This window comes from Peromyscus californicus, unplaced genomic scaffold, assembly GCF_007827085.1.
Source record: "Peromyscus californicus insignis strain IS unplaced genomic scaffold, ASM782708v3 Scaffold_13__1_contigs__length_99412109, whole genome shotgun sequence".
Taxonomy (NCBI): Eukaryota; Metazoa; Chordata; class Mammalia; order Rodentia; family Cricetidae; genus Peromyscus; species Peromyscus californicus.
The window spans coordinates 80,554,793-80,581,839 of record NW_026294424.1 but is presented as its reverse complement, the minus strand read 5'-3'; the positions used below and the strand labels follow the sequence as shown (position 1 = coordinate 80,581,839).

Below are 27,047 nucleotides of genomic sequence, written 5' to 3'. Positions count from 1 at the left end.
TTTCTTGTTTCTGCTTCTATGATTTATAAAAGCATGTAATCTGTTATTCAGAGAACATTAGCTTAACTAAGTGTAAAGTTAGAAATAAAACAAATTGGAGTGACCTTTTTTTTAATATTTCCTGTTTTGACAAATAATATAGATCAGGAATATGAAAAAATGTATCTCAGGAAAATACTATTGGTTTATGGAAGAACCAGAAACAACTGCCTCCTCAAGTCTCATAACGTCATTCTCAGAGAGACTTAGCAATACTATCTCTATCATTATTTTAGGTTTTCCACTGTATAGAAACACTGACTGATAAATTCTTGTTCCATACAAAGGATTTGTTAACTATCAAGACATCACTTTCTAGGAGAATAATGTATTGATTGTCATGAGTTTGATATTCATTTTAATGTCTAAGGCACAAAGTATCTTCAGCTTTACTACTGATTATTTTAACTCAGCAGTAGGTTGGAAAGTCCACAGACCATAGTTAATAAGTGAATAGTAGTGACTTATCAATGTACAAAACATTGAGATGTTTCTAAAGTCTTTTAATTACCCCCTTGGGGAAGTTATATTCAAGGGACATTTTTAGGTAAGTAAACAGAGAAGTGGCCTTAGGGAAACCAACATCGTTCAACATTTCCTGAGCTTACAACAACTTAATTTCTTTCTCATATTAAGTTGTGTACTATCCAGGGGCATCATCCTTTTAACGATTTTTTGGCTCTGACTCTTCATCTGGGCCAATTCATTTAAACCCCTTAGGACTTAAAGGTAAGCCAAATTTGACTGTATTTCTTCCGAGACTATGTTGGCTGTGAGTTTTTAAGGAGTAGATATTGCAAATGTGTAATCTTAAATTTATACATAAAATTTCAAAGACCTAAGAATTATCAAACATACTTTTGGTATCTGAGCATCTTGTACGATCTCTGATTATCAGATATTGATCAAAGTACATACATTGTATAAGGTTAAAAGACCAGTATCTAAACCATCCTGTAATATTTCAATATTCACTCAGAAGCAACTCCAGTTGGAATCTTACTCTTTGTATAATCAAGTAGACTATGTGGATATTGAGAGAACACGGATATTATTTAAAGAAATCCTTAGTAGGCTTGTATTTTTCTAAGTTATTTCATATGCTCTTTAATACATTGTATTTAACACTTATGTATGTGAAGCTCATTATTGTGGAATACAGGGAGTAAGAACAACAGTGCTAACTAGCCTCTTTGAGCTGGCACAGTCTGCTCTAGATCCTCAATGGAAACTCACACCACTTTGTCACGATTATTCCTCTGCCAGCACCTTGGCGTAACTTGAAGTTTCTCTTACTGTACCTTGTATTATTGTTTATTGTTTCATGTCTTATAATACAACTTTAAAATAGAGTCAAACTATCTTGGTCTCAACCAAATTCTGACACTTGTTAATAGTAAATTCTGGAGTAGAATTAATTAAGTTTCTTATTGCTGTTTTCCTCTTAGATAAAATGTAAAATGGCACAGTTGTACTTGACACATAAGAATCTTGTGTAAAGTAAAAAATACACCATGTGCCCTAAAAGTTCTGATTGTGCATGTGTTAGTTTTAAATGATCATTAAGAATATAAAGTCTTTTATGAAAGTGACTGACCACACTCCTACCTGGTATTTTGTTGTTAATAATGTTTTCACTTTGTGTTTTTTTTATTATTGAGAATTTCATAGATGTAGATGATGAAATAAGATCATATCTACTCCATTTTTCACTTTCAGTCCCTCTTCCACTCCCTCAACAAATCCTCCTCACAGTCTCATATCTTTTCTCTTTATTTTTCTTAAACCACTAAGTCAGTTAGTGCTGCCCACAAGTGCTTGGATGTGGGAATCATTCACTGGGTCATGGTTATGCTACAAGTATCCACATCTTCAAAAATGAGTTATTCCTCCTCCCTCATCTTCTAATAGCTCCTGGTAAGGGAAAAGGCCAGATGATTATCTACCCAATTTGTACTGGAACTTTGATGGGCTTGCTATTGTTCAGATCTTGTGCAAGTAGCCCCAGGTGCTATGATGTATACATTGAGTATGATAGGTGGCCATGCAATGTCCAGAGGACATTTATCAGCACTCCTCTCAATCCTCTGGCTATTACATTTGTTCTGCCTTCTTTTCAGTGAAGTTCCCTAAGTCTAGAGGGGAGAGAGTTAATATAGATGTCCCATTTGAGGGCTGAGAACTCAGTCTATTAGTCTTAGCACTTCAATTAGTTATACTTCTCTCTCCACTGACTTCTGACCACAACTGAGTGCAACCTCAGTCTATGGGTATAAACAAATAATTAGAAAGAACTTTGAAAACATGGCCATTTACTCAAATAATAGTATCAGGTTCTACCCTGGGGCCTATGACCTCTTCTGCCATGGTCTTTTGAACCAGAGTTACAGTACTGTGTGTGAAATTCTTCCTCGTGGCACAGACCTCAACTCTAATCTGAAGCAATCAGTTCCCCCAATACAGTCATACCACCATTGCACCAATGATACAGCTTGCCTGGTAGGTCATTATTGCAGCATTCAAGGTACCATGCTAGGTAAGACCATAAATGTCTTTTCTCCCCCAAAAGCCTGTGTAGCCCCTTCTGGCCTCAAGAAAACTAACCAGTAAGGAGTAACTGTTCCCAGTCAGTTGAGACTGAATTCTCTATATCCTATAATAAACATGTGTGCTATCTTCAGCAATAAGGTCTTGCCATGCTTCCATGGTGAGTGACCAAAAACAAGGGTTAGTACTCATGTTGTCTGGAGATGTCTGAGACCTATGTGACCAATAAAACATAGGTAGGAATCCCAGGCCTTGCACTGCGATTTTTTATTTAATAATTTGTTTTCTGAGAGCAACATTGCCCACCATGCAGAGTAAATCTGTTCAAACTCCTTTTTATTTGTTTATTTTAGTTTTTTGGCTTCCTCATATGCTCCAAATTAAGCACTCAAAACAAAATATTTGAAGTTAGGATCCACTTATGAAAGAGAACATAGTTTTGCCTTTCTGGGCCTAAGTGGCATTACTCAGCATATTTTTTTCCCATTTGCATCCCCTTTCCTGCAAATTTCATTTTTCTATATTGCTGAGTAATATATCATTGTGTATATGCAATACATTTTCTCATTCATTCATCTGTTGATGAAAACCTAGATTGATTCAATTTCCTAGCTATTGTGACTACAGCAGCAACAAATACAGATGTGCAAATGTCTCTGTGGTAGGATACTGAATAAATGTCCTTTGTAGCATAGCTGGGTCATATGACAGTTCTGTTTCCAGTCCTTTGGGGAAACTTACAGACTGATTTCCAAAGTGACTATACTTGCTTTCCCAAGGACATTGCAGCTGTCTTAGTTTGGGTAAGTGCACACTAATATTTCTTTCACGGTGACAAAATCAACTAATGACTTACTCAAACTGTCCCCTATTTTAATTGGCATATGACTATATTTCTTGGGCATAGAGCAAGCTGTAAATAACTTGGAAATAGCAATGGAAAACAACTGGGACTCTGAAAGCAATCAGATTATGATTTTTCAAAACATTATAGTGCCGGGGTTCAGCCTTGGCTCAGGTTCAGGTTCTGAGATGGGAAAAGGACATCAGCGCAAGGAAAAATTCTGACCACCGAGTGGATTGTACTCGTGGCCCCAAATAGCTCAAGCCATCTTTATTTATACTTTAACAGTGTTTTTGTTTGTTTGTTTTTGCTAAGATTACATGAACAGCTTTATTATTGGCTCCTATTTTTGACTTTTAAGATACATCATATTTGAAGAAATACATCATAGTCATTATAAAAGCCCCCATTGTTCCATTTTGTGTTTCCCCAAATGTATTTTCCCATTCCCTACATAACCTTATTCTGGACATAAAGTTCAGCATTTTTACAGGTTTAACTAAATACTTAGCCAGATACATCCTGCTTTTACAGCACTTATGTCAGCCGGCAGCTACTTGTGGTTACAAAGTTAAAAAGTAATAGACATGGGTGCAATGCTTTAAGGTCAACAATATCAAACCTAAGCAATTCTTTCATGCTGGCAAGATATATTTTTTCTTTTTTTTTCTTTTGCAATACAATTCAGTTCTACATATCAGTCACGGATTCCCTTGTTCTCCCCGCTTCTGCTCCCCTCACCTTCCCCCCAGCCCACCCCCTATTCCCACCTCCTCCAACAGATCCTTTTTCTACAAGAGGGTCCATCTCTCAATCTCTCTGTAAAAGGCAGACTTTGATAAGGCACTGTTTCCCCATTTCACTATACCATACTTCTCTCAACAATATATGCTCCTGTGTATGGTAAAGATGGATCTATCCATTCAACATTTTCCCCAATGCATTTTCCACATTGGATCATACTAGATCCTATCATTGATTCTATATGCTTGGTGTCCAGGAAATTTACTCTAAACAGTTGGCACTATGTGTACTCCTGAGACTTTTTTCCTATTCTGTGTACTCATGCCTTACTTTCCTTTCCCGAACTGTGAGACATGGTTAATGTTCCAAGTGTTGTTTTTTCATATGTACTTACCTATCTTTATTGAGTCAGAAAAGTTCCCAGGATTAGGGGTTGTAGTTAGTAATTCCAGATAAGAAATTTGAGGAGCATTAGTCTTCTGCTGGTTCTAAGGGGAAAACATTTGAGAAAACACAGAATTTCCAGGGAAAATTATGGCTGTTGCCTCTGTGACTGACAAAGTAAAACTGAAAATTGCCCAAAGAATCAACAATATAATGAGAGAGAGAGAAGACCCTGCAAGCTGTACGGATTCAGCAAAGTCCTGCACTGCACTGCCCCATAGTTCACTGGTCCTTGCCAAGTTAGAGACCATCTTTCATAGTCTTGCCTCATGGAGACCCATTGGACATTTGTATGCTGATCCCAAGATGAGGCTGCACAGCTCCTGACACTAAAGCTATGCCTTGTTTTCCTGTGTGACTGCTATTGCAGCCAAAGCCTAATTTGTTGGTAGGGAGAGAAGATAGTGTTGATAGGAAACACAACCCAGGTGCCAACACATAAATTTATGCTTTATGTGTTATAAATTTGAGTTGTTTTGCATAACCTTGAATCTTTTTATGAAATCTCATATTGTAAAATGTTTAATTGGAAATAAACTGTTCAACACTTTGCACCATGTGCCTTAAAAAATGTATCCAGTTAATGTCAGTTAGGGATGGATTTGAGAGAATTTGAAGGCACAAAGAGGATAAAAAATTGTAATTCAAACACAATCTGGGTGTAAGTCTCTTAATATCCAAGACAAATTGGTTCCCAGATCCCAAGATTCAAAATATTCAGATGCAAAGGTTCTTTACATAATGACCCAATAGTTGCATACATCTTACTTGTATCCTGTCAAAAGTTTGAACCATGTCTATATTACTTATAATGCCTAATATATAAATGTTATGCACATAGTTGCTATATCATATTGTTTATGATATAATAGAAGGAAACTATCTGTAAACATTTACAATGCACAGGTGGTTGATTCTGCTCATGTAAAATTTGCAGATACAGAGAGCTGTTTTGTTTGTTTGTTTGTTTGTCTGCTTACTTTAATCAATGACATCTATCTGGCTTTGAATTGTGTTGGCAAGTAGGTGATACTTATTAGTGGGAATCTTGGTAACAGCTTCATACAAAGTCTCAGTTTTGTGAAAACTTTAAAGCTAAAATTTTAGAGGAAGTAAAAGAATCCTTCAGCTCATGCTAAGCACGGAGGCATGTGGATTCTGGAGTACAATTGATGGTATATTTCAAGTTCTTCCCTTACCCATAACAGGTAAGAGACAAACAGAAGTACCTTTATCTATAACCTTGCTGAAAGTATAAAATAACCTGGGGTCATCACGACAAGTGTTTCAAGGGTTTTTAGTGGAAGATATGTATGTATGTATACTCAAGAGTTGTCTAACTTCAACCTTATTTCCTTTTTTATCCTTTTGTTGTTGTTATTTTTGATATTTTATTTTAATTGCAACACTTTTTCCTTCTCCTACCTTTGAACCCTCACTAACCCCTCTCTACTGCCCTTCAAAACAATGGGCTCTCTTTTCATCAATTGTTATTGCATGCATATAATTATTTACATATACATATATTCTTAAATATAACTGGTTGAGTCATACAATACTTGCATGGTATGTTTTCAGGGGTGACCATTTGGCATTAGACAAACAGTGTGCTCTTCCCAAGGGAGGGCCACCTCTCACTCCCAGCTTGACTCACTTGCCTATAGATCTTTGTGCAGGGATGAGACCTCATGGGTTTTTTCTCATGCATTTTGGCATGCCCATTTGTGTCTTACTTATGCTAAATCTTGTCCACATCTCACACCTACATTTTCTCTTAATTTGTAGCCTGCCATATATAATTAAAAGAACTTACCAGTTTACCGTGAAATTTAAAGCTTTTAGGAGCCCATTCCCTATGGTGGGATGCCTTACTCAGCTTTGATGCAGTGTGGGAGGGGCTTGGTCCTGCCTCAACTTGATGTGCCAGGCTTAGCTGACTCCCCATGAGAGGCCTTACCCTTTCAGGGGGAGTGGATGGGGATGGTGTGGAGGGGAGCAGGAGGAGGGGATGGAAGGGAGGGGAAACTACGGTTGGTATGTAAAAAGAATTTTTAAAATGCGTAAAAAAAGAAATTTAAAGGAAGGGCATTATAATTTAGGCTGTTTGATTTTTGTTATAAGGAGGGCTTTGCCATTCCAGAACTTGCAATGAACTGATAGCCCCATGATAGACTTACAGTCTTCTCCTAATTTGAAGCATAGTAACTTTACCGTGCGTCTTGACATTGGCACATGGAATTGATACACAAATGAAGTGTGGCAATGTTATGTTGTGTATGAATAGCATAAAGGGAAATAATTGCACAAGACTCTATTTGTTCAATTTCTTTTCTTCTCTTGATTATAACACACATGAACTGAGTTCATGTCTCTGAAGTTTGAGAAATCATATTACTATTACAGTAGTAACATTTTTAATAACATAATTCTTTATTGATTCTTTAGAAATTTCACATCATACAACTCAATTCTGTTCACCTCCCGGTAGCTCCATATCCTCCCCTAATCCCTGCTACATCCCCCTCCCAAAAGATAACCCCCCCAAATCAATTCAAAACAAAACAAACAAAGAAATCCATCTCTCTCTTCCATCTTCTAACACCTCTTCATTCATCATAGTGGCATTGGGTGCTACAGTGTGTCACACAGTGTACCCTTTTGTCTGATCAGCCCCAGCCACAAAATAATTATTGCAATGAGTCATTGGTCTGGTTCAAGGCCTCTGGCCTTTGGCACACCATCACTGCTGGACCCTCACCAAAACTCGTCTCGGATATCCTGCTGTTGCTCTGAGTCACAAAGATCCTGCAGTTATCATTTAGCAGGACCAATTCCTTCATGTACTCCAGCAGGTCATTGATAGGGTAGATGTTAGGGTGGGCCAACCCGAGGCCTAAGATGTGGGTCTGGGTGGTAGCTGAGCCAGTTGGTCTGGACCACCCCCCCTCAGGTGAGGGGCAGAGCCAGATCTCCTAGGCCCATGCCATGATGGCCAACTTTTCCATGCTGATTGTAAGGGATGGGGCCCTCTCTCCTGAGTGTGTGTGGGCCAGCTCTTCCATGGGGGGCAGGGAAAGCTCTCGTGCTGTAGTGTCTAGTGAGGGGCAGGGCCAACCATTTCTGGTCCAGTGAGGGGCAGGGCTGGCTCAGCATTGCCTTTAAATGGCTCCTATGACCCCGGTGGCTACACGAGCCAAGGACATCATCACAGACCCCAGCCGGAGCGGGAACACAGACCAAGACATGGCCTTCGGCAGCAGCTCAGGCCTGGACATCACCATGGCCCGGTGGCAGCACAGGCCACCCAGATCAGTATGGCCCAGGCAGCAGCAAGGCCCTTGGACACTAACATGGTCTCAGGTAGCTGTCCAGACTCCCAACATCCATAAGCACAGCCCTTGGTGGTGACAGGAGCCACAGACATCAGCTCAGACCCTGGCTGCTGGTGGGAATTAGTAACATTTTAAAGCTGATTGATGCTAACCATTGTTAAAATCTAGTCTCTCCAAATGGATAAGAAGCTGGATATCTTCAGGAGGGAGTTAGTGGATGTTCAAGGTGTCCCTCTCTTCTGGAGCATTGCTGAGCAGTGGTCCCAAGTGGAGTCCTTTGAGGCCCGACCTGACGATCTTTTGATCTCCACCTATCCCAAATCTGGTAAGAACTTTTAATTTATTCACTCTAGGCAGTTAGATAATGATCCATACTGAGGAACTTTCTTGCCTGCAGATACTTGTCTAATTCAAATTGAGTTTTTCTAACATGTTAAAGGAGTATTGTGGTTAGCTGGGACAATATTGCCTCAGATTAGATAGATTCATGTCCATTTCTGAAATTCCAGTAAGTATCCTATGAATTTACTTGGATCCACAATCAATCCAACTTCCTACCTAATAAATACTCTAATATCAACTCTCCTTTATATTCCTTAATGGGAAAAACAAACAGACAAACAAACACACAAACAAACAAACTAGAATTTAAGATATTCTGATCTAACAAGACCACAAAAACCCCACATGATTCCAGGGTCTTTAGAAGTGAACAAATGTACCATAAAACATTGTAGGTATGGAAAACAAGGTGGTTTGGGCCAAATGTTTCTCATTCTCTCATTTACTTTTATTTTAATTAATTTCCCAAGTTATCAGACAAAATATTGGGTTTGATTGTGATATTGCCTTACAAGTGTATCATTTCTAGTGTCTGTAAATATTCATGTTTCACTCATTAAAATGTTATCTACACAGATTAATTAAATAATACATTTCAGTGTTTCAGTTACTATTATAAGAACAGCTAAAAAGGTATTTTTCTTCCTTGTTATATTCTTTCAATAGAAATTCCTCACTCACCTGATAATCAAAGGACATAGGCAATTGAGCAGACCATGTTCTCACATGACATAGGCGTTTTTCAAAGGACTGGTGAGACACTATATCATATTATTCAGAGTGAATCACTGTTCTGAGTTCAAATGGGTCCTATTGTTGTATATAGCATCTTGATTGTTACAGGCAAAGGTTCTTTGTATTTTTTTACACCTCCACTATATGTTGATCATCTTTATCTGATATTCTCTTCAATTCAAAGCTGTAATAGCAAAGTTGGCTATTTTCTCTGCCCATACTACTCAGGATCCAACTCAAATATATTTTAGAATATTTTGATTTAAATCAAACCATTTTAACCAAGGAGTATTGGGGAGGGGAAGGGACTGTGCTATCATTACTTGTTCACTGCTTTGTACACACCTTTGTTTATTTACTTTTTGAGGCTTTTAAAGTTAAATTTTATTCAATAAATATGTCTATATCCCTGATAAATGAGAGCATTTCCTGCCATGTGTAGGGTGCACGCCTTTGATCCCAGCACTTGGGAGGCAGAAGCAGGTGGATCTCTAACTTTGAGGCCAGCCTGATCTTCAGAGTGAGTTTTAGGACAGCCAGGGCTACACAGAGAAACCATGTCTTGAAAAAACAAAACCAAAAACAAAACAAAAACAAAAGAAAAAACCACAAAAAACCCAAACAAACAAACAAAAAAAGGAGAACATTTCCTGGGAAGGAGTAAGAGAAAAAATAGAAGTGGAAATAAAAACCACATATTGTTTGTTTGCTTGCTTATTTCAGATATTACAAAACACCTCTGCCTCTCTTGACTTTCTTATGTTATTGTCAACAAAGATGTTTAATTTCTTCCATTTTCCCCTTAGGGACAACCTGGATCAGCGAAATACTGGATTTGATCTATAACAACGGGGATGCAGAGAAGTGTAAACGGGATGCAATCTATAAACGAGTGCCTTTCATGGAGCTTATAATTCCTGGATTGTCAAATGGTATTTTTTTCTGACAATTCCTTTTCATTATAGGAATAAATCTACCTGTGTTCTTAGTATATGTGAAGGAGTCAAGGGCAACAATAAAACGCAAAGAACAAGCACTATGAAATCAGTGTCTAGAGGAGTTAGAATTTGTTGAGGCCCCATCTCCTCAAAGATAACATCCACATATGTGGAGATCTTGATCTAACTTAAATCTCTTACTATATGGAAGTCTTTATTATTTAACTAGTGTATCATATTATATCAAGGAAATCCAATATTTAATCCAACAAAATTATGTGACTAGTTAGTTTAAATATATATGTATATTATTAATATAATAATTATAAACTTAATAAAAATATGGGAATACATTGCTTTGTATTATTTTAAATCTTGAAAAAACAGAAATGAATATTATAACATAATTCTGTCATAGAATTTGAATATGAGAGAGATTGACAAGGACTTTGAAATATTTTCATACTGTAAGCAAGAAAAAAGAGTGAAGAGAAAACCTAGAGACTGTTTAATAACCACTCTTTCTGCTCCATCACGATATTTCAAATGAGGAACTGTTTTTATAGACAAATGTGAAGATAATTATACTATTGTACTTACAGAGGATAAAATAGGTCAGTTAGCCATGACTTTTTATGGTTTGTATTCTTTGAGATTTTAGGAACATAGGAATCTGTTGAGCCTTATAGCATACAAAACAGAAAAAAGAAAAAAAAAAAAACTTACCGAGCCATTAAATGATTAGAAAGTCTTAGGATGAACTACAAAGAAGCCATGTGATTCCACACTTACAACGCAGTTTGTTAATGGGTATGCTTGTAGGTATTGAACTGTTGGAAAGCATGCCATCTCCTCGGCTGGTGAAAACTCATCTACCTGTTCAACTTCTTCCTTCCTCATTTTGGAAAAATGACTGCAAGGTAGCAAGTGAAAAATAATCCCCCTGGCTTTTCATTTCTTTTCATTTTTGTTATTTTTTTTGAGGTTAGAATATAATCACATCATTTCCACCTTCCATTTTCTCCCTCTTGCCACACCCATATACTCTTCCCTTTTGCTGTCATTAAAATTCATGGCTTTTTTCCTTTAATTGTTGACATATGTATGTGTGTGCATGACATATATGTGTGTATAAATACATATAAAAATACACATATATATTCCTCAACATATACAACCTGCTCAGTGTGTATAATGTTATTGGTGTGTCTGTGTGTTTTTAACTATAAGTTAATGTGAATGTTGGATGAGTCATTACAAAACAATAGAATGGCAGTTATAGCCAAGGGTCAATATGACAAGACTGGACACCAATTATGAAAAAGGGATTGACACTACTCTTGAATCACTGTCAGATTTTTCTTTCATTCTTAATCATTTCACCTGCCATTTAATTATTTTTAAATAATACTAAGTAAGTCAAATTAATTTTGCAAAAAGGCTACAGATGTTATTGCTGGATGCTTTGGGCTAATTGACATAGTCAACTGATAGTGAGGTAAGAAATAACTAGTAATGTTTACAGGGTTTAAGGTTTTCCTCAATAAATTTAGAAGTAAATTACACTACATCTCTTGAAAAACCTCTTTCAGTCTACTCCCTATCCTCATCCGTTTCCTAGCTTATCAAGGCCACTGTCTTTGATTTAGGGATATGAAAGTTCCTATTTTGTTCATCATTTGAGTGAGATGCAAAATCTAATCCTAGCTACATGAATGTCTCTTTCTCTATTCATTCTTCCTGCACTCATTTTCCTAGGACACATGTTCACTCCATGCATGGCTAAGCTTCAAATGTATTAAATTTTGCTTTCTATGAGGGGGAGGCCCAATGTAGGTCAGTAGATACTCTCCACAAAACAAATTCCCCAGGACTCATGGAACATTTCTCATATTCCTTCTCTCTCCCTCCCTCCCTCCCTCCCTCCCTCCCTCCCTCCCTCCCTCCCTCTTTCCCTCTCCCTCTCTCCCTCCCTACCCCCAAGGAGGTCAAAAGACAACTTGTGGGACTCAATTACCTCCTTCATCATGTGAAGTCTAGGGATTAAAATTGAGTTATCAGTCTTGACTGTGTCTTTACCCTTTGAGCTATCTTGTCATCCCCAAAGTAATTTTAGTTGGGCAATAATTCTTCATTCATCCAGACTTTAAAATTTGATACATTAAAAAATTAATCCCACACATATTGTTATATAGCTTTGGTTTGTGGCATAAGGAATTTTAATCTTTTCTGGCTCTAAATTTACCTAGTAATGATTTTTCTTCAGTGAAAATTTAGATATTTTGCAGCTTAAAATTTTTTATTTCATTTTATTAATTTTGGTACTTGACAATTCCATGCTTGTATATATGCATTCTGACTACTGTTATCCCTACCCTCTCTTGGCTCTCTCCTATCCCTTTGTGTAGTTTTAATTTATTTAAATTATCAATTTAAATAGATGTTCTAAATTTAAGAATATATAAGCTATTTGCCTAATTTGATATTTAGTCTAGTTTTCCCCAAACTTTCTTTTATTTCCTTTTTTTATTTAAAAGTAGATTCATCTCTTATACAATCCATATCCATCACAAATTCCCCTTGCTCCATTCCTCCTAGGCCCCCTTCACCTCCCCTTTCCCCAAGATCCATTCTCCCTCCATTTCATATCCAGAAAAGAGCAGACCTCCAAGAGACAACAGCGAAAACAGGACAAAACAAGATACAAAAACACAAGGCAAAAGCCCTCATATTGAGGCTGAACAAGGCAACCCAATAGGAGAAAAGGAGTACCAAGAGCAGGCAAAAATGTCAGAGACTCATTGGCTTCCACAGTTAGGAGTCTCACAAAACACCAAGCTAACAGCCATAGCACATAATCAGAGAACCTGATGTAGACCCATGCAAGCCCTGTGCATGCCACTTCAGTCTCTGTGAGCCCATATGAGCTCTGTGTAGTTGATTCAGTGGGCCATGTTCTCCTGGTGTCGTCTATCCACTCTGACTCCTACAGTCAATCTTTCCCTCCACTCTTCCACGGGGTTCCTGATCTCTGAGGGGAGGAACCAATGAAGACCTCTAATTTAGACTCTCTCTCCGTATAATGTATGGCTGTGGGTCTACGCACTCGCTCCCAATCTGCCACTGGCAAAAGCCTCTCTGATGACAACTAGACAAGGAACCAATATATGAGTAATAGCAGAACATCATTAGGAATCATTTCATTTATTTTATTTTATTTTATTTACTTTTGTCCAGTTGTGTTTGGTTCTACCCTACATCTCTGGTCTACTCAATCTAGGGTTCTTGAAAATCCAGGAAGTTTAGGGCATGGGCTCCCTCTCATGGCATGAGCTTCAACATTGGTTGGCACAAGTTCTGCATCGCCATTGCCCCAGTACATCCTGCAGGCAGGACAGACTGTAGGTAGAGGGTTTTGTTACTGGGTTGCTGTCCAGGTTTCTTTTTCTGTAGCCTGCAGAGTACCTTCTCACGCCAAAGAGAGTGCAACGTAGGGGTAGGAATGAATGCTCTAGTTTTTATTGTAGTTATTTTTCATGTTCCAAAAGACAATCTTTTAAAAGGGTAAAGAAAATGCAGATGTGTCAGAAATGGGAGATGAGCTTTTGAGTATTAACACAATATACAGTTGGAATGTACTATGTCGGGCATAGTTCCACAAATATCATGATTGGAGAACTATAAAGGATAAAAAAACAACCTGATGATGTAAGCAATAGTTAAAAACTATTAAATTACAAAAATAAATTCCAACCTTCTGTTTGTGCCCCGACAGATGGTCTATGTGGCACGGAATGCCAAAGATGTGGCTGTTTCTTACTATTATTTCTACCAAATGGCAAAAATGCACCCAGAGCCTGGCACCTGGGAGGAGTTCCTTGATAAATTCATGGCTGGGGAAGGTGAGTCCAACTGTTCTTTTAATTATGATTTCAAAACTAATAGGGATTTTTTTCAAGGCAACATAAAGTTTAAAATCTAAATCCTATGTTTATTATAAAATTAATGTTTATAAAACCATTAGTTACAAAACTAATACATTAGGGGGACTAAAAAGAAAGAATACAAGGCCATTTTTTTCTTTGAGGGGGCTTTTGGATAATTTCTGGTATATATGTTTCTGGTCTTTGATTTCATCATTTCATTAGTGGTAAATGACTGCTGGCAATTTGTTTAAGTACTTTCAAATATCAGTGTCTCTATGCTGGATTATTTTAATTGTGTGTCCATTCTTTGGAATCTATTCTTTGCCATTCAAAACTCCTGAGCAGCTGTCCCTTTAGAATCTGTTACAAACACAATCTCTTTCTTTCATACTCATGATAGTAACTGTAGGAAAAAATTCTCAATAAACATGTTCCCATATAAATCCCCTCCTGGAAGCAAATATGTGTAGGTGACATCTGGCATTGACTTAACACACTTCATTGCTTGCACTGTTATTTGCTCATGGTGTCAATGTCATTATCCCTGCCAAACCTAAAGGCTTTTCAGAATGAAACGCATTCTGTCTTCCACAGGGCTTTTGTGACTCCCCCTTTATGTAATCTTATTTCTTCACTATTCCCTCTCCTGTGAACGTCCACATCACTTCACTGTTTGAAACGTTCTGAGTCTACACCCTTATTTTTGTGGTCTTAGTTATATTTATCAAATGATAAATTAGCTTATAAAAGGTCCCATAAAATATCATATTGAATGGCTTAGATGACAGAAATGTATTTTTTTTTTTACATTTTTAGAATCTACAAATCCAAGGAGAAAACACTGTCAGTGTTTCTTCTACAGTCTTTTCCCTTAAACTGTGCAGGCCTGTATCTTCACCCTATTCCCTCCATGGCATTCCATCTTGGTGGGTCTGTCTTAATCCCTTTATCCGTAAGGGCATTGGTCAAGAACTAATTTTCTTACTTCTGTAGGGACCTTTTCTCTAAGTACACTTTCATTATTAAATATGAAGAATGGGCATTTCAGCATATGGATTTTATCTTATTCTTACTTTTTCTTGAACTACAGAAATCACTGTATCTGGACAGACAATCACAACTTAAAGCAATAATTACCTATGTCCTATTTCCATGTAAATAGTTTTTAATTTTACATTTTATCTTTAACTTTAGTGGGTTTTGGTTCCTGGTATGATCATGTGAAGGGCTGGTGGGAGAAAAGAAAAGATTACCGTATCCTCTATCTGTTTTATGAAGATATGAAAGAAGTAAGGAGAAATTTCAGTTTATTTTTAAGAAACCCAAAATTTAAATTCTTTGTCTCTTACTCTCTTTTCTTCTTAGTCTATAAACATGGCTAGTTTATTTTGAACTCTAGTTCTGGCTTACAGTACTAATTAATACAACTCACCCATCCTGCTACTGTTATCTATTCAAGGACAATAATACTTTTGAAATAAAAATCTGTGTATTTCCACTCATGTTTTCAAATAGTTTAGTTGCTTCTTAAAAATAAAAATTATAAATATAATTGCTTGAGTCTTGTCTTATGCATTAAAAGTTACATAAAACCCCCCAAATATCTCTCCCACTAGTTAAGCTTAAACAGAACCTTATTAAGTGCATTCCTTTCTTTGTGACCAAATCTAACTGAAATTATTTTTCCCCCTTTAACATTTCAGGATCCAATGTGTGAGATTAAAAAATTATTAAAGTTTCTAGAGAAAGACCTACCAGAAGAAATTGTAAATAAAATCCTCTATCATAGCTCTTTTGATGTAATGAAGGAGAATCCTAGTGCAAATTACAGCACTATGAAGAAAGAAGAGATGGACCATTCTGTGTCTCCATTCATGAGAAAAGGTGGGAACAGTACAAACCCATTTCTGCATAGTTTCTGGTCACATTGTGGAAGATATAAATAGTCACATTAATGTGAGATGGCAGGAATTTAGAAGCAATTAAGTATATGCTTAAGAGAGAGAACCTGAAAAGTAGAAGAAACAAGAGCCTTAGAAGAAATACTGTGTAATCGTTTATATCATTTATGTGAGATATAATGAGAGATTTATGATGAGAAATGTTTGCTCAACATCCTGTGCACCAATAAGTACACTTATCATAGTGTCCTCAGTATTGAACTCAATATTTAGCATCTTCTATAAAGTAGATATACATTATATATATATATATATATATATAAAATTTTGTGCATATATTCACATGTGTCTGTGTGCATGAGTAGAAAATAGCAATAGATAGAGGAGAGAGAGAGAGAGAGAGAGAGAGAGAGAGAGAGAGGATAGATAATATTGCATATGTACCAACCAACTTTTTAATCACAAGATTTCTTTTTTTTTTTTTTTTTTTTTTTTAATTTATTTTAATTTATTTTGCAATACAATTCAGTTCTACATATCGGTCACGGATTCCCTTGTTCTCCCCCCCTCCCGTCCCCCTCACCTTCCCCCCAACGCCCCCCCCCCCATTCCCATCTCCTCCAGGGCAAAGCCTTCCCCACAGACTGAGGTCAACCTGGTAGACTCAGTCCAGGTAGGTCTAGTCCCCTCCTCCCAGGCCGAGCCAAACAATCCTGCATAGGCCCCAGGTTTCAAACAGCCAACTCATGCAATGAGCACAAGATCTGGTCCCACTGCCTGGATGCCTCCCAAACAGATCAAGCCAATCAACTGTCTCACCCATTCGGAGGGCCTGATCCAGTGTGGACCCCTCAGCCATTGGTTCATAGTTCATGTGTTTCCATTCATTTGGCTATTTGTCCCTGTGCTTTATCCAACCTTGGTCTCAACAATTCTCGCTCATATAAACCCTCCTCATTCTCGTTAATTGGACTCCCAGAGATCCACCCAGGGCCTAGTCATGGATCTCTGCATCCAGATCCCTCAGTAGTTGGATGAGGTTTCTAGCACAACAATTAGGGTGTTTGGCCATCCCATCACCAGAGTAGGTCAGTTCGGGCTGTCTCTCGACCATTGACGGCAGTCTGTTGTGTGGGTATCTTTGTGGATTTCTGTGGGCCTCTCTAGCACTTTGCTTCTTCCTGTTCTCATGTGGTCTTCATTTACCATGGTCTCCTATTCCTTGTTCTCCCTCTCTGTTGTTGATCCAGCTGGGATCTCCCGCTCCCCCAAGCTCTCTTTCCCTCGACCCTCGCCTTTCATTACCCCCACTCATGTCCAGGCTGTTCATGTAGATCTCATTCCATTTCTCTGTCATTGGGCGATCCCTGTGTCTTTCTTGGGGTCCTGTTTTCCGGGTAGCCTCCCTGGTGATGTGAGTAGCAGACAATTCATCCTTGTTTCATGTCTAGTATCCTGCTATGAGTGAGTACATACCATGTTTGTCTTTCTGAGTCTGGGTTACCTCACTCAGGATGATTTTTTCTAGATCCATCCATTTGTCTGCAAACCTCATGATGCCATTGTTTTTTTCTGCTGAGTAGTATTCCATTGTGTATATGTACCACATTTTGTTTATCCATTCTTCAGTTGAAGGGCATCTGGGTTGTTTCCATGTTCTGGCTATTACAAACAATGCTGATATGAACATAGCTGAACAAGTGCTCTTATGGTGTGGTTGAGCATTTCTTGGGTATATGCCCAAGAGTGGTATAGCTGGATCTTGGGGGAGATTGATTCCCAATTTTCTAAGAAAGCGCCATATTGATTTCCAAAGTGGTTGTACAAGCTTGCATTCCCACCAGCAGTGGAGGAGAGTTCCCCTAGCTCCACATCCTCTCCAGCATAAGGTGTCTTCAGTGTTTTTGATCTTAGCCATTCTGACAGGCGTAAGGTGGTATCTCAGAGTTGTTTTGATTTGCATTTCCCTGATGATTAGGGATGATGAGCAATTCCTTAAATGTCTTTCGGCCATTTGAGTTTCCTCTGTTGAGAATTCTCTGTTTAGTTCTATAGCCCATTTCTTAATTGGACTGTTGGGCATTTTGATGTCTAATTTCTTGAGTTCCTTATATATTCTGGATATCAGTCCTCTGTCAGATGTGGTGTTGGTGAAGATCTTTTCCCATTCTGTAGGCTGTCGCTTTGCCTTGTTGACCGTATCCTTTGCTCTACAAAAGCTTCTCAGTTTCAAAAGGTCCCATTGATTGATTGTTTCTCTCAGAGTCTGTGCTACTGGTGTTCTATTTAGGAAGTAGTCTCCAATGCCAATGCGTTCAAGACTACTTCCTACTTTCTCTTCTAGCAGGTTCAGAGTAGCTGGATTTATGTTGAGGTCCTTGATCCACTTGGACTTAAGTTTTGTGCACGGTGATAGATATGGATCTATTTGCAGCCTTCTACATGTTGATATCCAGTTTTGCCAGCACCATTTGTTGAAGATGCTTTCTTTTTTCCATTGTGCACTTTTGGCTTCTTTGTCAAAAATTATATGTTCATAGGTGTGCGGATTAATGTCAGGGTCTTCTATTCGATTCCATTGGTCCACATGTCGGTTTCTATGCCAGTACCAAGCTGTTTTTATTACTGTAGCTCTATAGTAGAGCTTGAAGTCAGGGATCGTGATGCCTCCAGAAGTTGTGTTATTGTACAGGATTCCTTTGGCTATCCTGGGTTTTTTGTTTTTCCATATGAATTTGAGTATTATTCTTTCCAGGTCTGTGAAGAATTGTGTTGGTATTTTGATGGGGATTGCATTGAATCTGTAGATTGCTTTTGGTAAGATTGCCATTTTTACTATGTTAGTCCTGCCTATCCATGAGCATGGGAGATCTTTCCATTTTCTGACATCTTCTTCAATTTCTTTTTTCAGGGACTTAAAGTTCTTGTCATATAGGTCCTTCACTTGCTTGGTTAGTGTTACCCCAAGGTATTTTATGTCATTTGTGGCTATAGTAAAGGGTGATGTATCTCTGATTTCCTTCTCCACTTCTTTGTCCATTGTATATAGGAGGGCTACTGATTTTTTTGAGTTGATCTTGTATCCTGCTATGTTGCTGAAGGTGTTTATAAGCTGTATCAGTTCCTTGGTGGAATCTTTGGGGTCGCTCAAGTATACTATCATGTCATCTGCAAATAGGGAAAGCTTGACTTCTTCCTTTCCAATTTGTATCCCCTTAATCTCCTTATGTTGTCTTATTGCTCTGGCTAGAACTTCAAGTACTATATTGAATAAGTATGGGGAGAGTGGACAGCCTTGCCTCGTTCCTGATTTTAGTGGAATTGCTTTGAGTTTCTCTCCATTTAATTTGATGTTGGCTGTTGGCTTGCTGTAAATTGCCTTTATTATGTTTAGGTATGTTCCCTGTATTCCTGATCGCTCTAATACCTTTATCATGAAGGGGTGTTGGATTTTGTCAAATGCCTTTTCTGCATCCAGTGAGATGATCATATGGTTTTTTTCTTTGAGTTTGTTTATATGGTGTATTATATTGACGGACTTTCGTATGTTGAACCACCCTTGCATCCCTGGAATGAATCCTACTTGATCATGGTGGATAATTGTTTTGATGTGTTCTTGGAGTCTGTTTGCCAGTATTTTATTGAGTATTTTTGCATCAATGTTCATGAGGGAGATCGGTCTGTAGTTCTCTTTCTTTGTTGTATCCTTGTTTGGTTTAGGAATTAGGGTAATTGTAGCCTCGTAGAAGGAGTTTGGTAATGTTCCTTCTGTTTCTATTGTGTGGAACAATTTAGAGAGTATTGGTATTAACTCTTCTTTGAAGATCTGGTAGAATTCTGCGCTGAAACCATCTGGTCCTGGGCTTTTTTTGGTTGGGAGACTTTTAATGACTGTTTCTATTTCGTTAGGGGTTATTGGACTATTTAAATAGTTTATCTGGTCTTGATTTAACTTAGGTATGTGGTACCTATCCAGAAAGTTATCCATTTCTTTTAGGTTTTCCAGTTTTGTGGAATAGAGGTTTTTGAAGTATGACCTGATGATTCTCTGGATTTCCTCAATGTCTGTTGTTATGTCCCCCTTTTCATTTCTGATTTTGTTGATTTGGATGCTCTCTCTCTGTCTTTTGGTTAGTTTGGATAAGGGCTTGTCTATCTTGTTGATTTTCTCAAAGAACCAACTCTTTGTTTCATTAATTTTTTGTATTGTTCTCTTTGTTTCTATTTTATTGATTTCAGCTCTCACTTTGATAATTTCCTGGCGTCTATTTTTCCTGGGAGACTGTGCTTCTTCTTGTTCTAGAGCTTTCAGGTATACTGTTAAGTCTCTAGTGTGAGATTTCTCCAACTTATTTATGTGGGCATTTAGTGCTATGAATTTCCCTCTTAGTACTGCTTTCATAGTGTCCCATAAATTTGGATATGTGGTGTCTTCATTTTCATTGATCTCTAGGAAGTCTTTAATTTCTTTCTTTATTTCTTCCTTAACCCATTGGTGATTCAGTTGGGTATTATTCAGTTTCCATGAGATTGCAGGTTTTCTGTAGTTTTTGTTGTTGTTGAAATCCAACTTTAGACCATGGTGGTCTGATAGAACACAGGAGGTTATTCCAATTCTTTTGTATCTGTTTAGATTTGTTTTGTGGCCAAGTATGTGGTCAATTTTAGAGAAGGTTCCATGGGGTGCTGAGAAGAAGGTATATTCTTTTTTGTTAGGATGGAATGTTCTGTAGATATCGATTAAGTCCATTTGAGTCATGACATCAGTTAAGTCCTTTATTTCTCTGTTAAGTTTCAATTTGGGAGATCTGTCCAGTGGTGAAAGTGGGGTGTTGAGGTCTCCCACTATTAATGTGTGGGGTTTTATATGTGATTTAAGCTTTAGTAATGTTTCTTTTACATATGTGGGTGCCCTTGTGTTTGGGGCATAAATATTCAGAATTGAGACTTCATCTTGGTGGATCTTTCCTGTGATGAGTATGTAATGCCCTTCTTGATCTCTTTTGATTGATTTTAGTTTGAAGTCTATTTTGCTGGATATCAGGATGGCTACACCCGCTTGTTTCTTAAGACCGTTTGATTGGAAAGTCTTTTCCCAGCCTTTTATTTTTAGGTAGTGTCTATCTTCGAATTTGAGATGTGTTTCTTGTATGCAGCAGAAAGATGGGTCCTGCTTTCGTATCCATTCTGTAAGCCTATGTCTTTTTATAGGTGAATTAAGTCCATTGATATTGAGGGAAATTAATGACCAGTGATTGTTCATTCCTGTTATTTTTTGGTGGTGATGTGTGGGTACTTCTATACGTTGGGGTTTACTGCTGTGGCTTTATCTGTTGCCTGTGTTTTCGAGGGTGTATCTGACTTCCTTAGGTTGGAATTTTCCTTCTAGTGCTTTCTGTAGGGCTGGGTTTGTGGATAAGTATTGTTTAAATCTGGCTTTGTCATGGAATGTCTTGTTCACTCCATCTATGGTGATTGAAAGTTTTGCTGGGTATATTAGTCTAGGCTGACATCCATGGTCTCTTAGTGTCTGCATTACATCTGTCCAGGTTCTTCTGGCTTTCAAAGTCTCCATTGAGAAATCGGGTGTTATTCTGATGGGTTTGCCTTTATATGTCACTTGGCCTTTTTCCTTTGCTGCTCTTAATATTCTTTCTTTATTCTGTACGTTTAGTTGTTTAACTATTATGTGGCGAGGGGACTTTTTTTGGGGGTCTAGTCTGTTTGGTGTTCTATAAGCTTCTTGTATCTTCATAGGCATTTCCTTCTTTAAGTTGGGAAAGTTTTCTTCTATGATCTTGTTGAATATATTTTCTGTGCCCTTGAGTTGGTATTCTTCTCCTTCTTCGACCCCTATTATTCTTAGGTTTGGTCTTTTCATGGTGTCCCAAATTTCTTGGACATTTTGGTTCATGACTTTGTTGGCTTTAGTGTTTTCTTTGACTGATGAATGTATTTCTTCTGCTGTATCTTCAACGCTAGAGATCCTCTCTTCCATCTCTTGCATTCTGTTGATTATACTTGCATCTGAAGTTCCCAATCGTTTTCTCAGATTTTCTATTTCCAGCATTCCCTCTGTTTGTGTCTTCTTCATTTTTTCTATTTCCCTTTTCAGGTCTTGGACTGTTTCCTTCATTTGTTTCATTGATTTTTCTTGATTTTCTCTCAGTATTTTATTGTTTTCTTCCAGGACTTTATTGATTTCTTCTAATTTGTTTGCCCTTTCCTCTAGTTGTTTACAGCGTTCTTCACATTTTTTTGTCTTTTCCTCTACACAAGCCTCTAGCTTCTTCATGATGTCATTCATAAGGCTGTTTTCTTCTGCTTCTTCCAATTTCTGATGTTCAGGTCTAGGTGTGGGAGGAGGGCTAGGGCCTGGTGATGCTGTATTGCTATTCATTTTGTTGTATATGTTTCTGCCTTGACGTCTGCCCATCTCCTTGTGCTTCGTTACTGGCCTTATCCGCACACTTGGTTCAGCCAGACCAGTGTTCCACAAGGGAAGTCCGGAGCAAGATGGGAGCTGGGGGCCGGCCTCTAAGTCTCAGGAAGAGGCTTGGGGCTCAGGGGGATGGGAGTGGGGGCAGGGCGTGGAGACTGCAGGGTCTGCCAGGGGTCTTGGAGAAGGGGATCCTTCCCGGTGGGGCTAGCAGGGAACCTGCCCGGTGGCCAGAACCTGGGGCCAAGTTGGGCAGGTCTTCCCTGGAGTGGCTGGTGCCCAGGGATGGGGTCCGGGGCAAGGAAGGGCACTCACCAGTTTTCCAAAAGGGAAGTCCGGAGCAAGATGGGAGCTGGGGGCCAGCCTCTAAGTCTCAGGAAGAGGCTTGGGGCTCAGGGGGATGGGAGTGGGGGCAGGGCGTGGAGACTGCAGGGTCTGCCAGGGGTCTTGGAGAAGGGGATCCTTCCCGGTGGGGCTAGCAGGGAACCTGCCCGGTGGCCAGAACCTGGGGCCAAGTTGGGCAGGTCTTCCCTGGAGTGGCTGGTGCCCAGGGATGGGGTCCGGGGCAAGGAAGGGTACTCACCAGTTTTCCAAAAGGGAAGTCCGGAGCAAGATGGGAGCTGGGGGCCGGCCTCTAAGTCTCAGGAAGAGGCTTGGGGCTCAGGCGGATGGGCGTGGGGGCAGGGCGTGGAGACTGCAGGGCCTGCCAGGGGTCTTGGAGAAGGGGATCCTTCCCGGTGGGGCTAGCAGGGAACCTGCCTGGTGGCCAGAACCTGGGGCCAAGTTGGGCAGGTCTTCCCTGGAGTGGCTGGTGCCCAGGGATGGGGTCCGGGGCAAGGAAGGGCACTCACCAGTTTTCCAAAAGGGAAGTCCGGAGCAAGATGGGAGCTGGGGGCCAGCCTCTAAGTCTCAGGAAGAGGACACAAGATTTCTTTTTATTTAAGCAATTTGTTGATAGGTGATTGTCATTGTGACTCCTGTAGTTTTGTTTGATTTTCCTGACCTCAGCTACTTTTGTATTTTTCTTTAGAAAGCCAAAGGCAAAAGCCGGCCCCACACAAGTGACATGCATGAGATCATGTTAGAGATGATGGGAACTGGGCTTGTATTTTAAACTTTCTTTTCAGATACTGTGTACACCAAACATGTTACACTTCCACTGTTCAAAACATAAAAATCTAAGTCTGAAGTTGCTGAGTGAGACAATCACACAACATCAGATGAGTAGAAGTGGAAAACATTCTTGTTGTAGAGAAGATTTATCAGCAGTAGTAAAGTTTAGAAAAGTTCTTGAGATAAAGAAATTTTGGTGAATGTGTACATAGAAACAATCAAGACTCATTATAATTAGAATTTTTATAGATTATAAATGATTTTTGTCAGGTAAGGAATTATGCTATCAGTCGGTTTTACTCTAATATCTCAAAGTATGATTTTTTTGTTTCTCAGGGAACAAACATGTGATGACATTTTTATTGCTAAAATTAGGAAACAGCTATTGGTGTCTAAATGACTTACAAGGTAGATGAAAGCTTCCCCTTTAAAACCAAGGAATTTTTGGGATATGAAAAACTAGATTTCTAATTGTATCTTCTATGTTACTGGGGAATATTCTGTGAAAACCATAATTTAACCAAATATTCTTTCTGTATGGTATGTCTTGTATCCTTTCATAAAGATTTTTGATATTTTAGAGGCTCAGAACACACACACACACACACACACACACACACACACACACACATATACATATACATATATATATAAATATACATATACATACATATATATATATATATATGAAGGCTCACCAAGTATATAATAAGGAAATGTGCTTAATTATATTTACCCCAGTAATTTTCAATCTTGCTTGATAATAAAACTTTTCACATAAGTTGTCATTTTACCCTGTGAGTTAAAGCTTAAAAATGACTGAGAAGTAAGTGCCTTTTGTCCTTTGTTATCAGGGTACATAAAGTCCAAGAATTAATATTGAGATTGTCAGGTGCCATTTCCTCATGGCATTTCTTTAAGATACTTTGAAATTATTATTATTATTTACATAAGATACTTATAAAACCTACAGAAGTTGAAAGGCTAAGAAGGTTTAGGCCTAGCAGTTAGATATGTTTGGAGTGGAAGAGTATAGTTATGATGCATATCAAAAGTTAAAGACTAAATATTCACATGCAAATTGATAATTCAAATTACTATTAGACCGAAATTTAATAGTAATTCCCAACTTTTTCTGTTATATTTTTTACAGGCATTTCAGGTGACTGGAAGAATCAGTTCACTGTAGCCCAGTATGAGAAATTTGAAGAAGATTATGTCAAGAAAATGGCAGAGTCAACACTCAAGTTTAGATCAGAGATCTAGGGAGTATTTGCTTCTTAATCTCCTTTGGCTGGCACTAAAATTAGAAAGAAAAAAAGCACATTCATGAATTATTGAAATAAAACGTAATATATGATTTTTCTATATTTACAAAGATTCATGGTCTATAGACCAAACTTACTAATATCAAGGAATAATCTCCTAGTTCTCTTCCTTACAGATAGGTTCCTGACTCTCTGTACATGGTCTTCTTTCTCTTGTGACATAGGTTTCTAAATGATGTTGTTTGTCTCCATGGTTAGGTACCCCCTAGACAAAGGCTACATTTCATAAACTTTAATTATTCAATTTAATCTGTTGTTACTTTAGATATTGAGACATCATGTCTTTAACATTGCCAAGTTATTCAAATTTATAATGTGAGAATATCCTATTTCCACTTATGGTTAGTTTAGAAATATTACATTTAAATGAACAAATCAATAGCACATATTTTATAGGAGTAAAAGCAAGGAAAATTAGAGAGCTATTTATTTTTATTCTTTATGTCATATACTGAAGCTATTGTGAAATTTATTGCAGGCAATATTGAGGTGTGTTTAAAAACTTCAAATGGCTTTTCTATCATCTACAGTTTGTCTGATTAGCATCACTTCTGAGATGAAAACTCTGTACAGTTAATTACTTTCAGTAATCTTCCTTCTTCTCGACTGGCTTTTGCATCACATTAGGGTCACTTTGCTATCGCCCCTTCTGAAATTAATCATTCCTAAGTGAGATAAATATTCATTTTTGAACTATTAAGAGACATGAATTTAAGATACTTTAGATTTGTCTCCAGGAACTAATGTTTAGTGAAAAGGGGAAACTGAAATATAGATGAATAAATTACTGTATGATTCCATTCAATACATAATACTCTTGACATAAGAAAATTGATGAGATGTCCCTTGCTGGGCTGGGTGTGGCAGGAGGACGTGAGCAAGTATGCAGAGGAGAGATGGGAGAGAAAGAAGCAGGCAAATATGTCGTGAGAGATGGGAGAGAAAAAGAAGTTCAGTGCACCGTGAAGAGAGGTGGAACTAGAGGTGCTACAGAGGTGAGAACCACCCTGATATGAGAGCCCTGCATAGGCACATGAAACTATGGTGATGACTGGGCCTCTACCGTGGCCCAGGGCTGTGTCTGGGTCTGTGGTCCTGATGCATCCGGGTCTGTGTTGATGTTGGTGGCCTCTACTGCCACTGAAGACTATGAGGTTGTCTGGGGTCTGTATTGCAGCCACCCTGAGTTGGCTCTATTCTCCAACAGCCACCACCTCGTGGTACCACTGTTGACATTGCCTTGGTAGAATTGGCTCCGACAGCATGGGTGCAGGAGAGTCGGACCTACCCTTTGCAGGGGCAACATGGGAGAGCTGGCCCCACCCAGTGCAACTGATGTACTCAGGAGTGGGTCCGACTCCTTTCCCCGACAGAGCAAGAGAATTGGCCCTAGTGGCATGAGAGCTGGAGAGCAGGACCTGATGGTGTGGTCAAGGGAGAGCTGGCCTCACCTCTAGCCTGCTCCTGCCACGAGGGAGAGCTGGTCCTTCTCCTTGCTGGCTGATGCAGATGGGAGAGCTGGCCCCATCCCTTGCCCAGGGGGTGAGGGAAAGCTGGCCCCAGAGGCATGGACTTGGGAGAGTGGGAGATCTTGTCGTGCCCCTCATCTAGCCAGAGGTGGAGCCAGCTATGGTGGTGTGGACATGGGAAAGCTGGCAGACTGACCAACTCAACTATCATCCAGACCCTGATCCAAAACTTTGAGTTGGCCCACGCCAACATCTTCTCCATATAGGAGCTGCTGGAAGGCATGAAGGGGCTGGCCCTGCATATCCATAGCTGCAGGATCCCCCATGACTCAGAGCAACAGCAGGCTATCTGAGAGTCTCTATGAGGGTACATATTGACATTGCAGCAGAAGTCAGAGTCCTTTAACTAACCTAATGACTCATTGTAATAAATATTTGCAAGTAAAGCTGTTTGGGCTGATTAGGCAAAAGGGCGTACTGAATGACACACCACAACCTCCAGTGCCACTATGATGCACAGATAGGTGAAGGATATGTGGGAAAGATAGAGGAGTGGAATGGTACATGCACAGAACCCTGGGGTTAATAGAGTATCAGTCGTTGCCCAAAGGGGTTGACGAGATCTTTTGTTATTGTTATTTGTTTGTTTGTTTTTGTTTTTGTTTTTAACGTGTTGGGGGGCAACACGTTTGGAGAGTGGATATGGAAGGACTGGGAAATGAGTGGGATTGGGGTGCATAATGTGAAATACCCAAAGATACAATAAAAATTATGCTTAAAGAAAGATGGAAAAAAAATCAATCAATTCATCTTTAACTTACAAAAATAAATAAATAAATAAGCACAAATAAAGTAACAAAGCTATACCTAAAGAAAGAAAGAAGTTTAATGAAGAACCTGAAGGGA

The 27,047-nt window shown here is 38.8% G+C and overlaps 1 protein-coding gene across 1 annotated transcript in view; it reads left to right on the top strand.

Moving 5' to 3' along the window:
• Positions 1–26,820, top strand: part of LOC128108577 (sulfotransferase 1 family member D1) — a 30,775-nt gene extending 3,955 nt beyond the window's left edge. Inside the window, exons 3-9 of the mRNA XM_052735312.1 lie at positions 8,119–8,275; positions 9,834–9,959; positions 10,788–10,885; positions 13,741–13,867; positions 15,086–15,180; positions 15,595–15,775; positions 24,498–26,820. Coding sequence (XP_052591272.1) covers positions 8,128–8,275; positions 9,834–9,959; positions 10,788–10,885; positions 13,741–13,867; positions 15,086–15,180; positions 15,595–15,775; positions 24,498–24,610 — 888 coding nt within the window. The 5' untranslated portion in view covers positions 8,119–8,127 and the 3' untranslated portion in view covers positions 24,611–26,820. The remainder of the gene's footprint in view (positions 1–8,118; positions 8,276–9,833; positions 9,960–10,787; positions 10,886–13,740; positions 13,868–15,085; positions 15,181–15,594; positions 15,776–24,497) is intronic.
• The last annotated feature ends 227 nt before the right edge of the window (positions 26,821–27,047 follow it).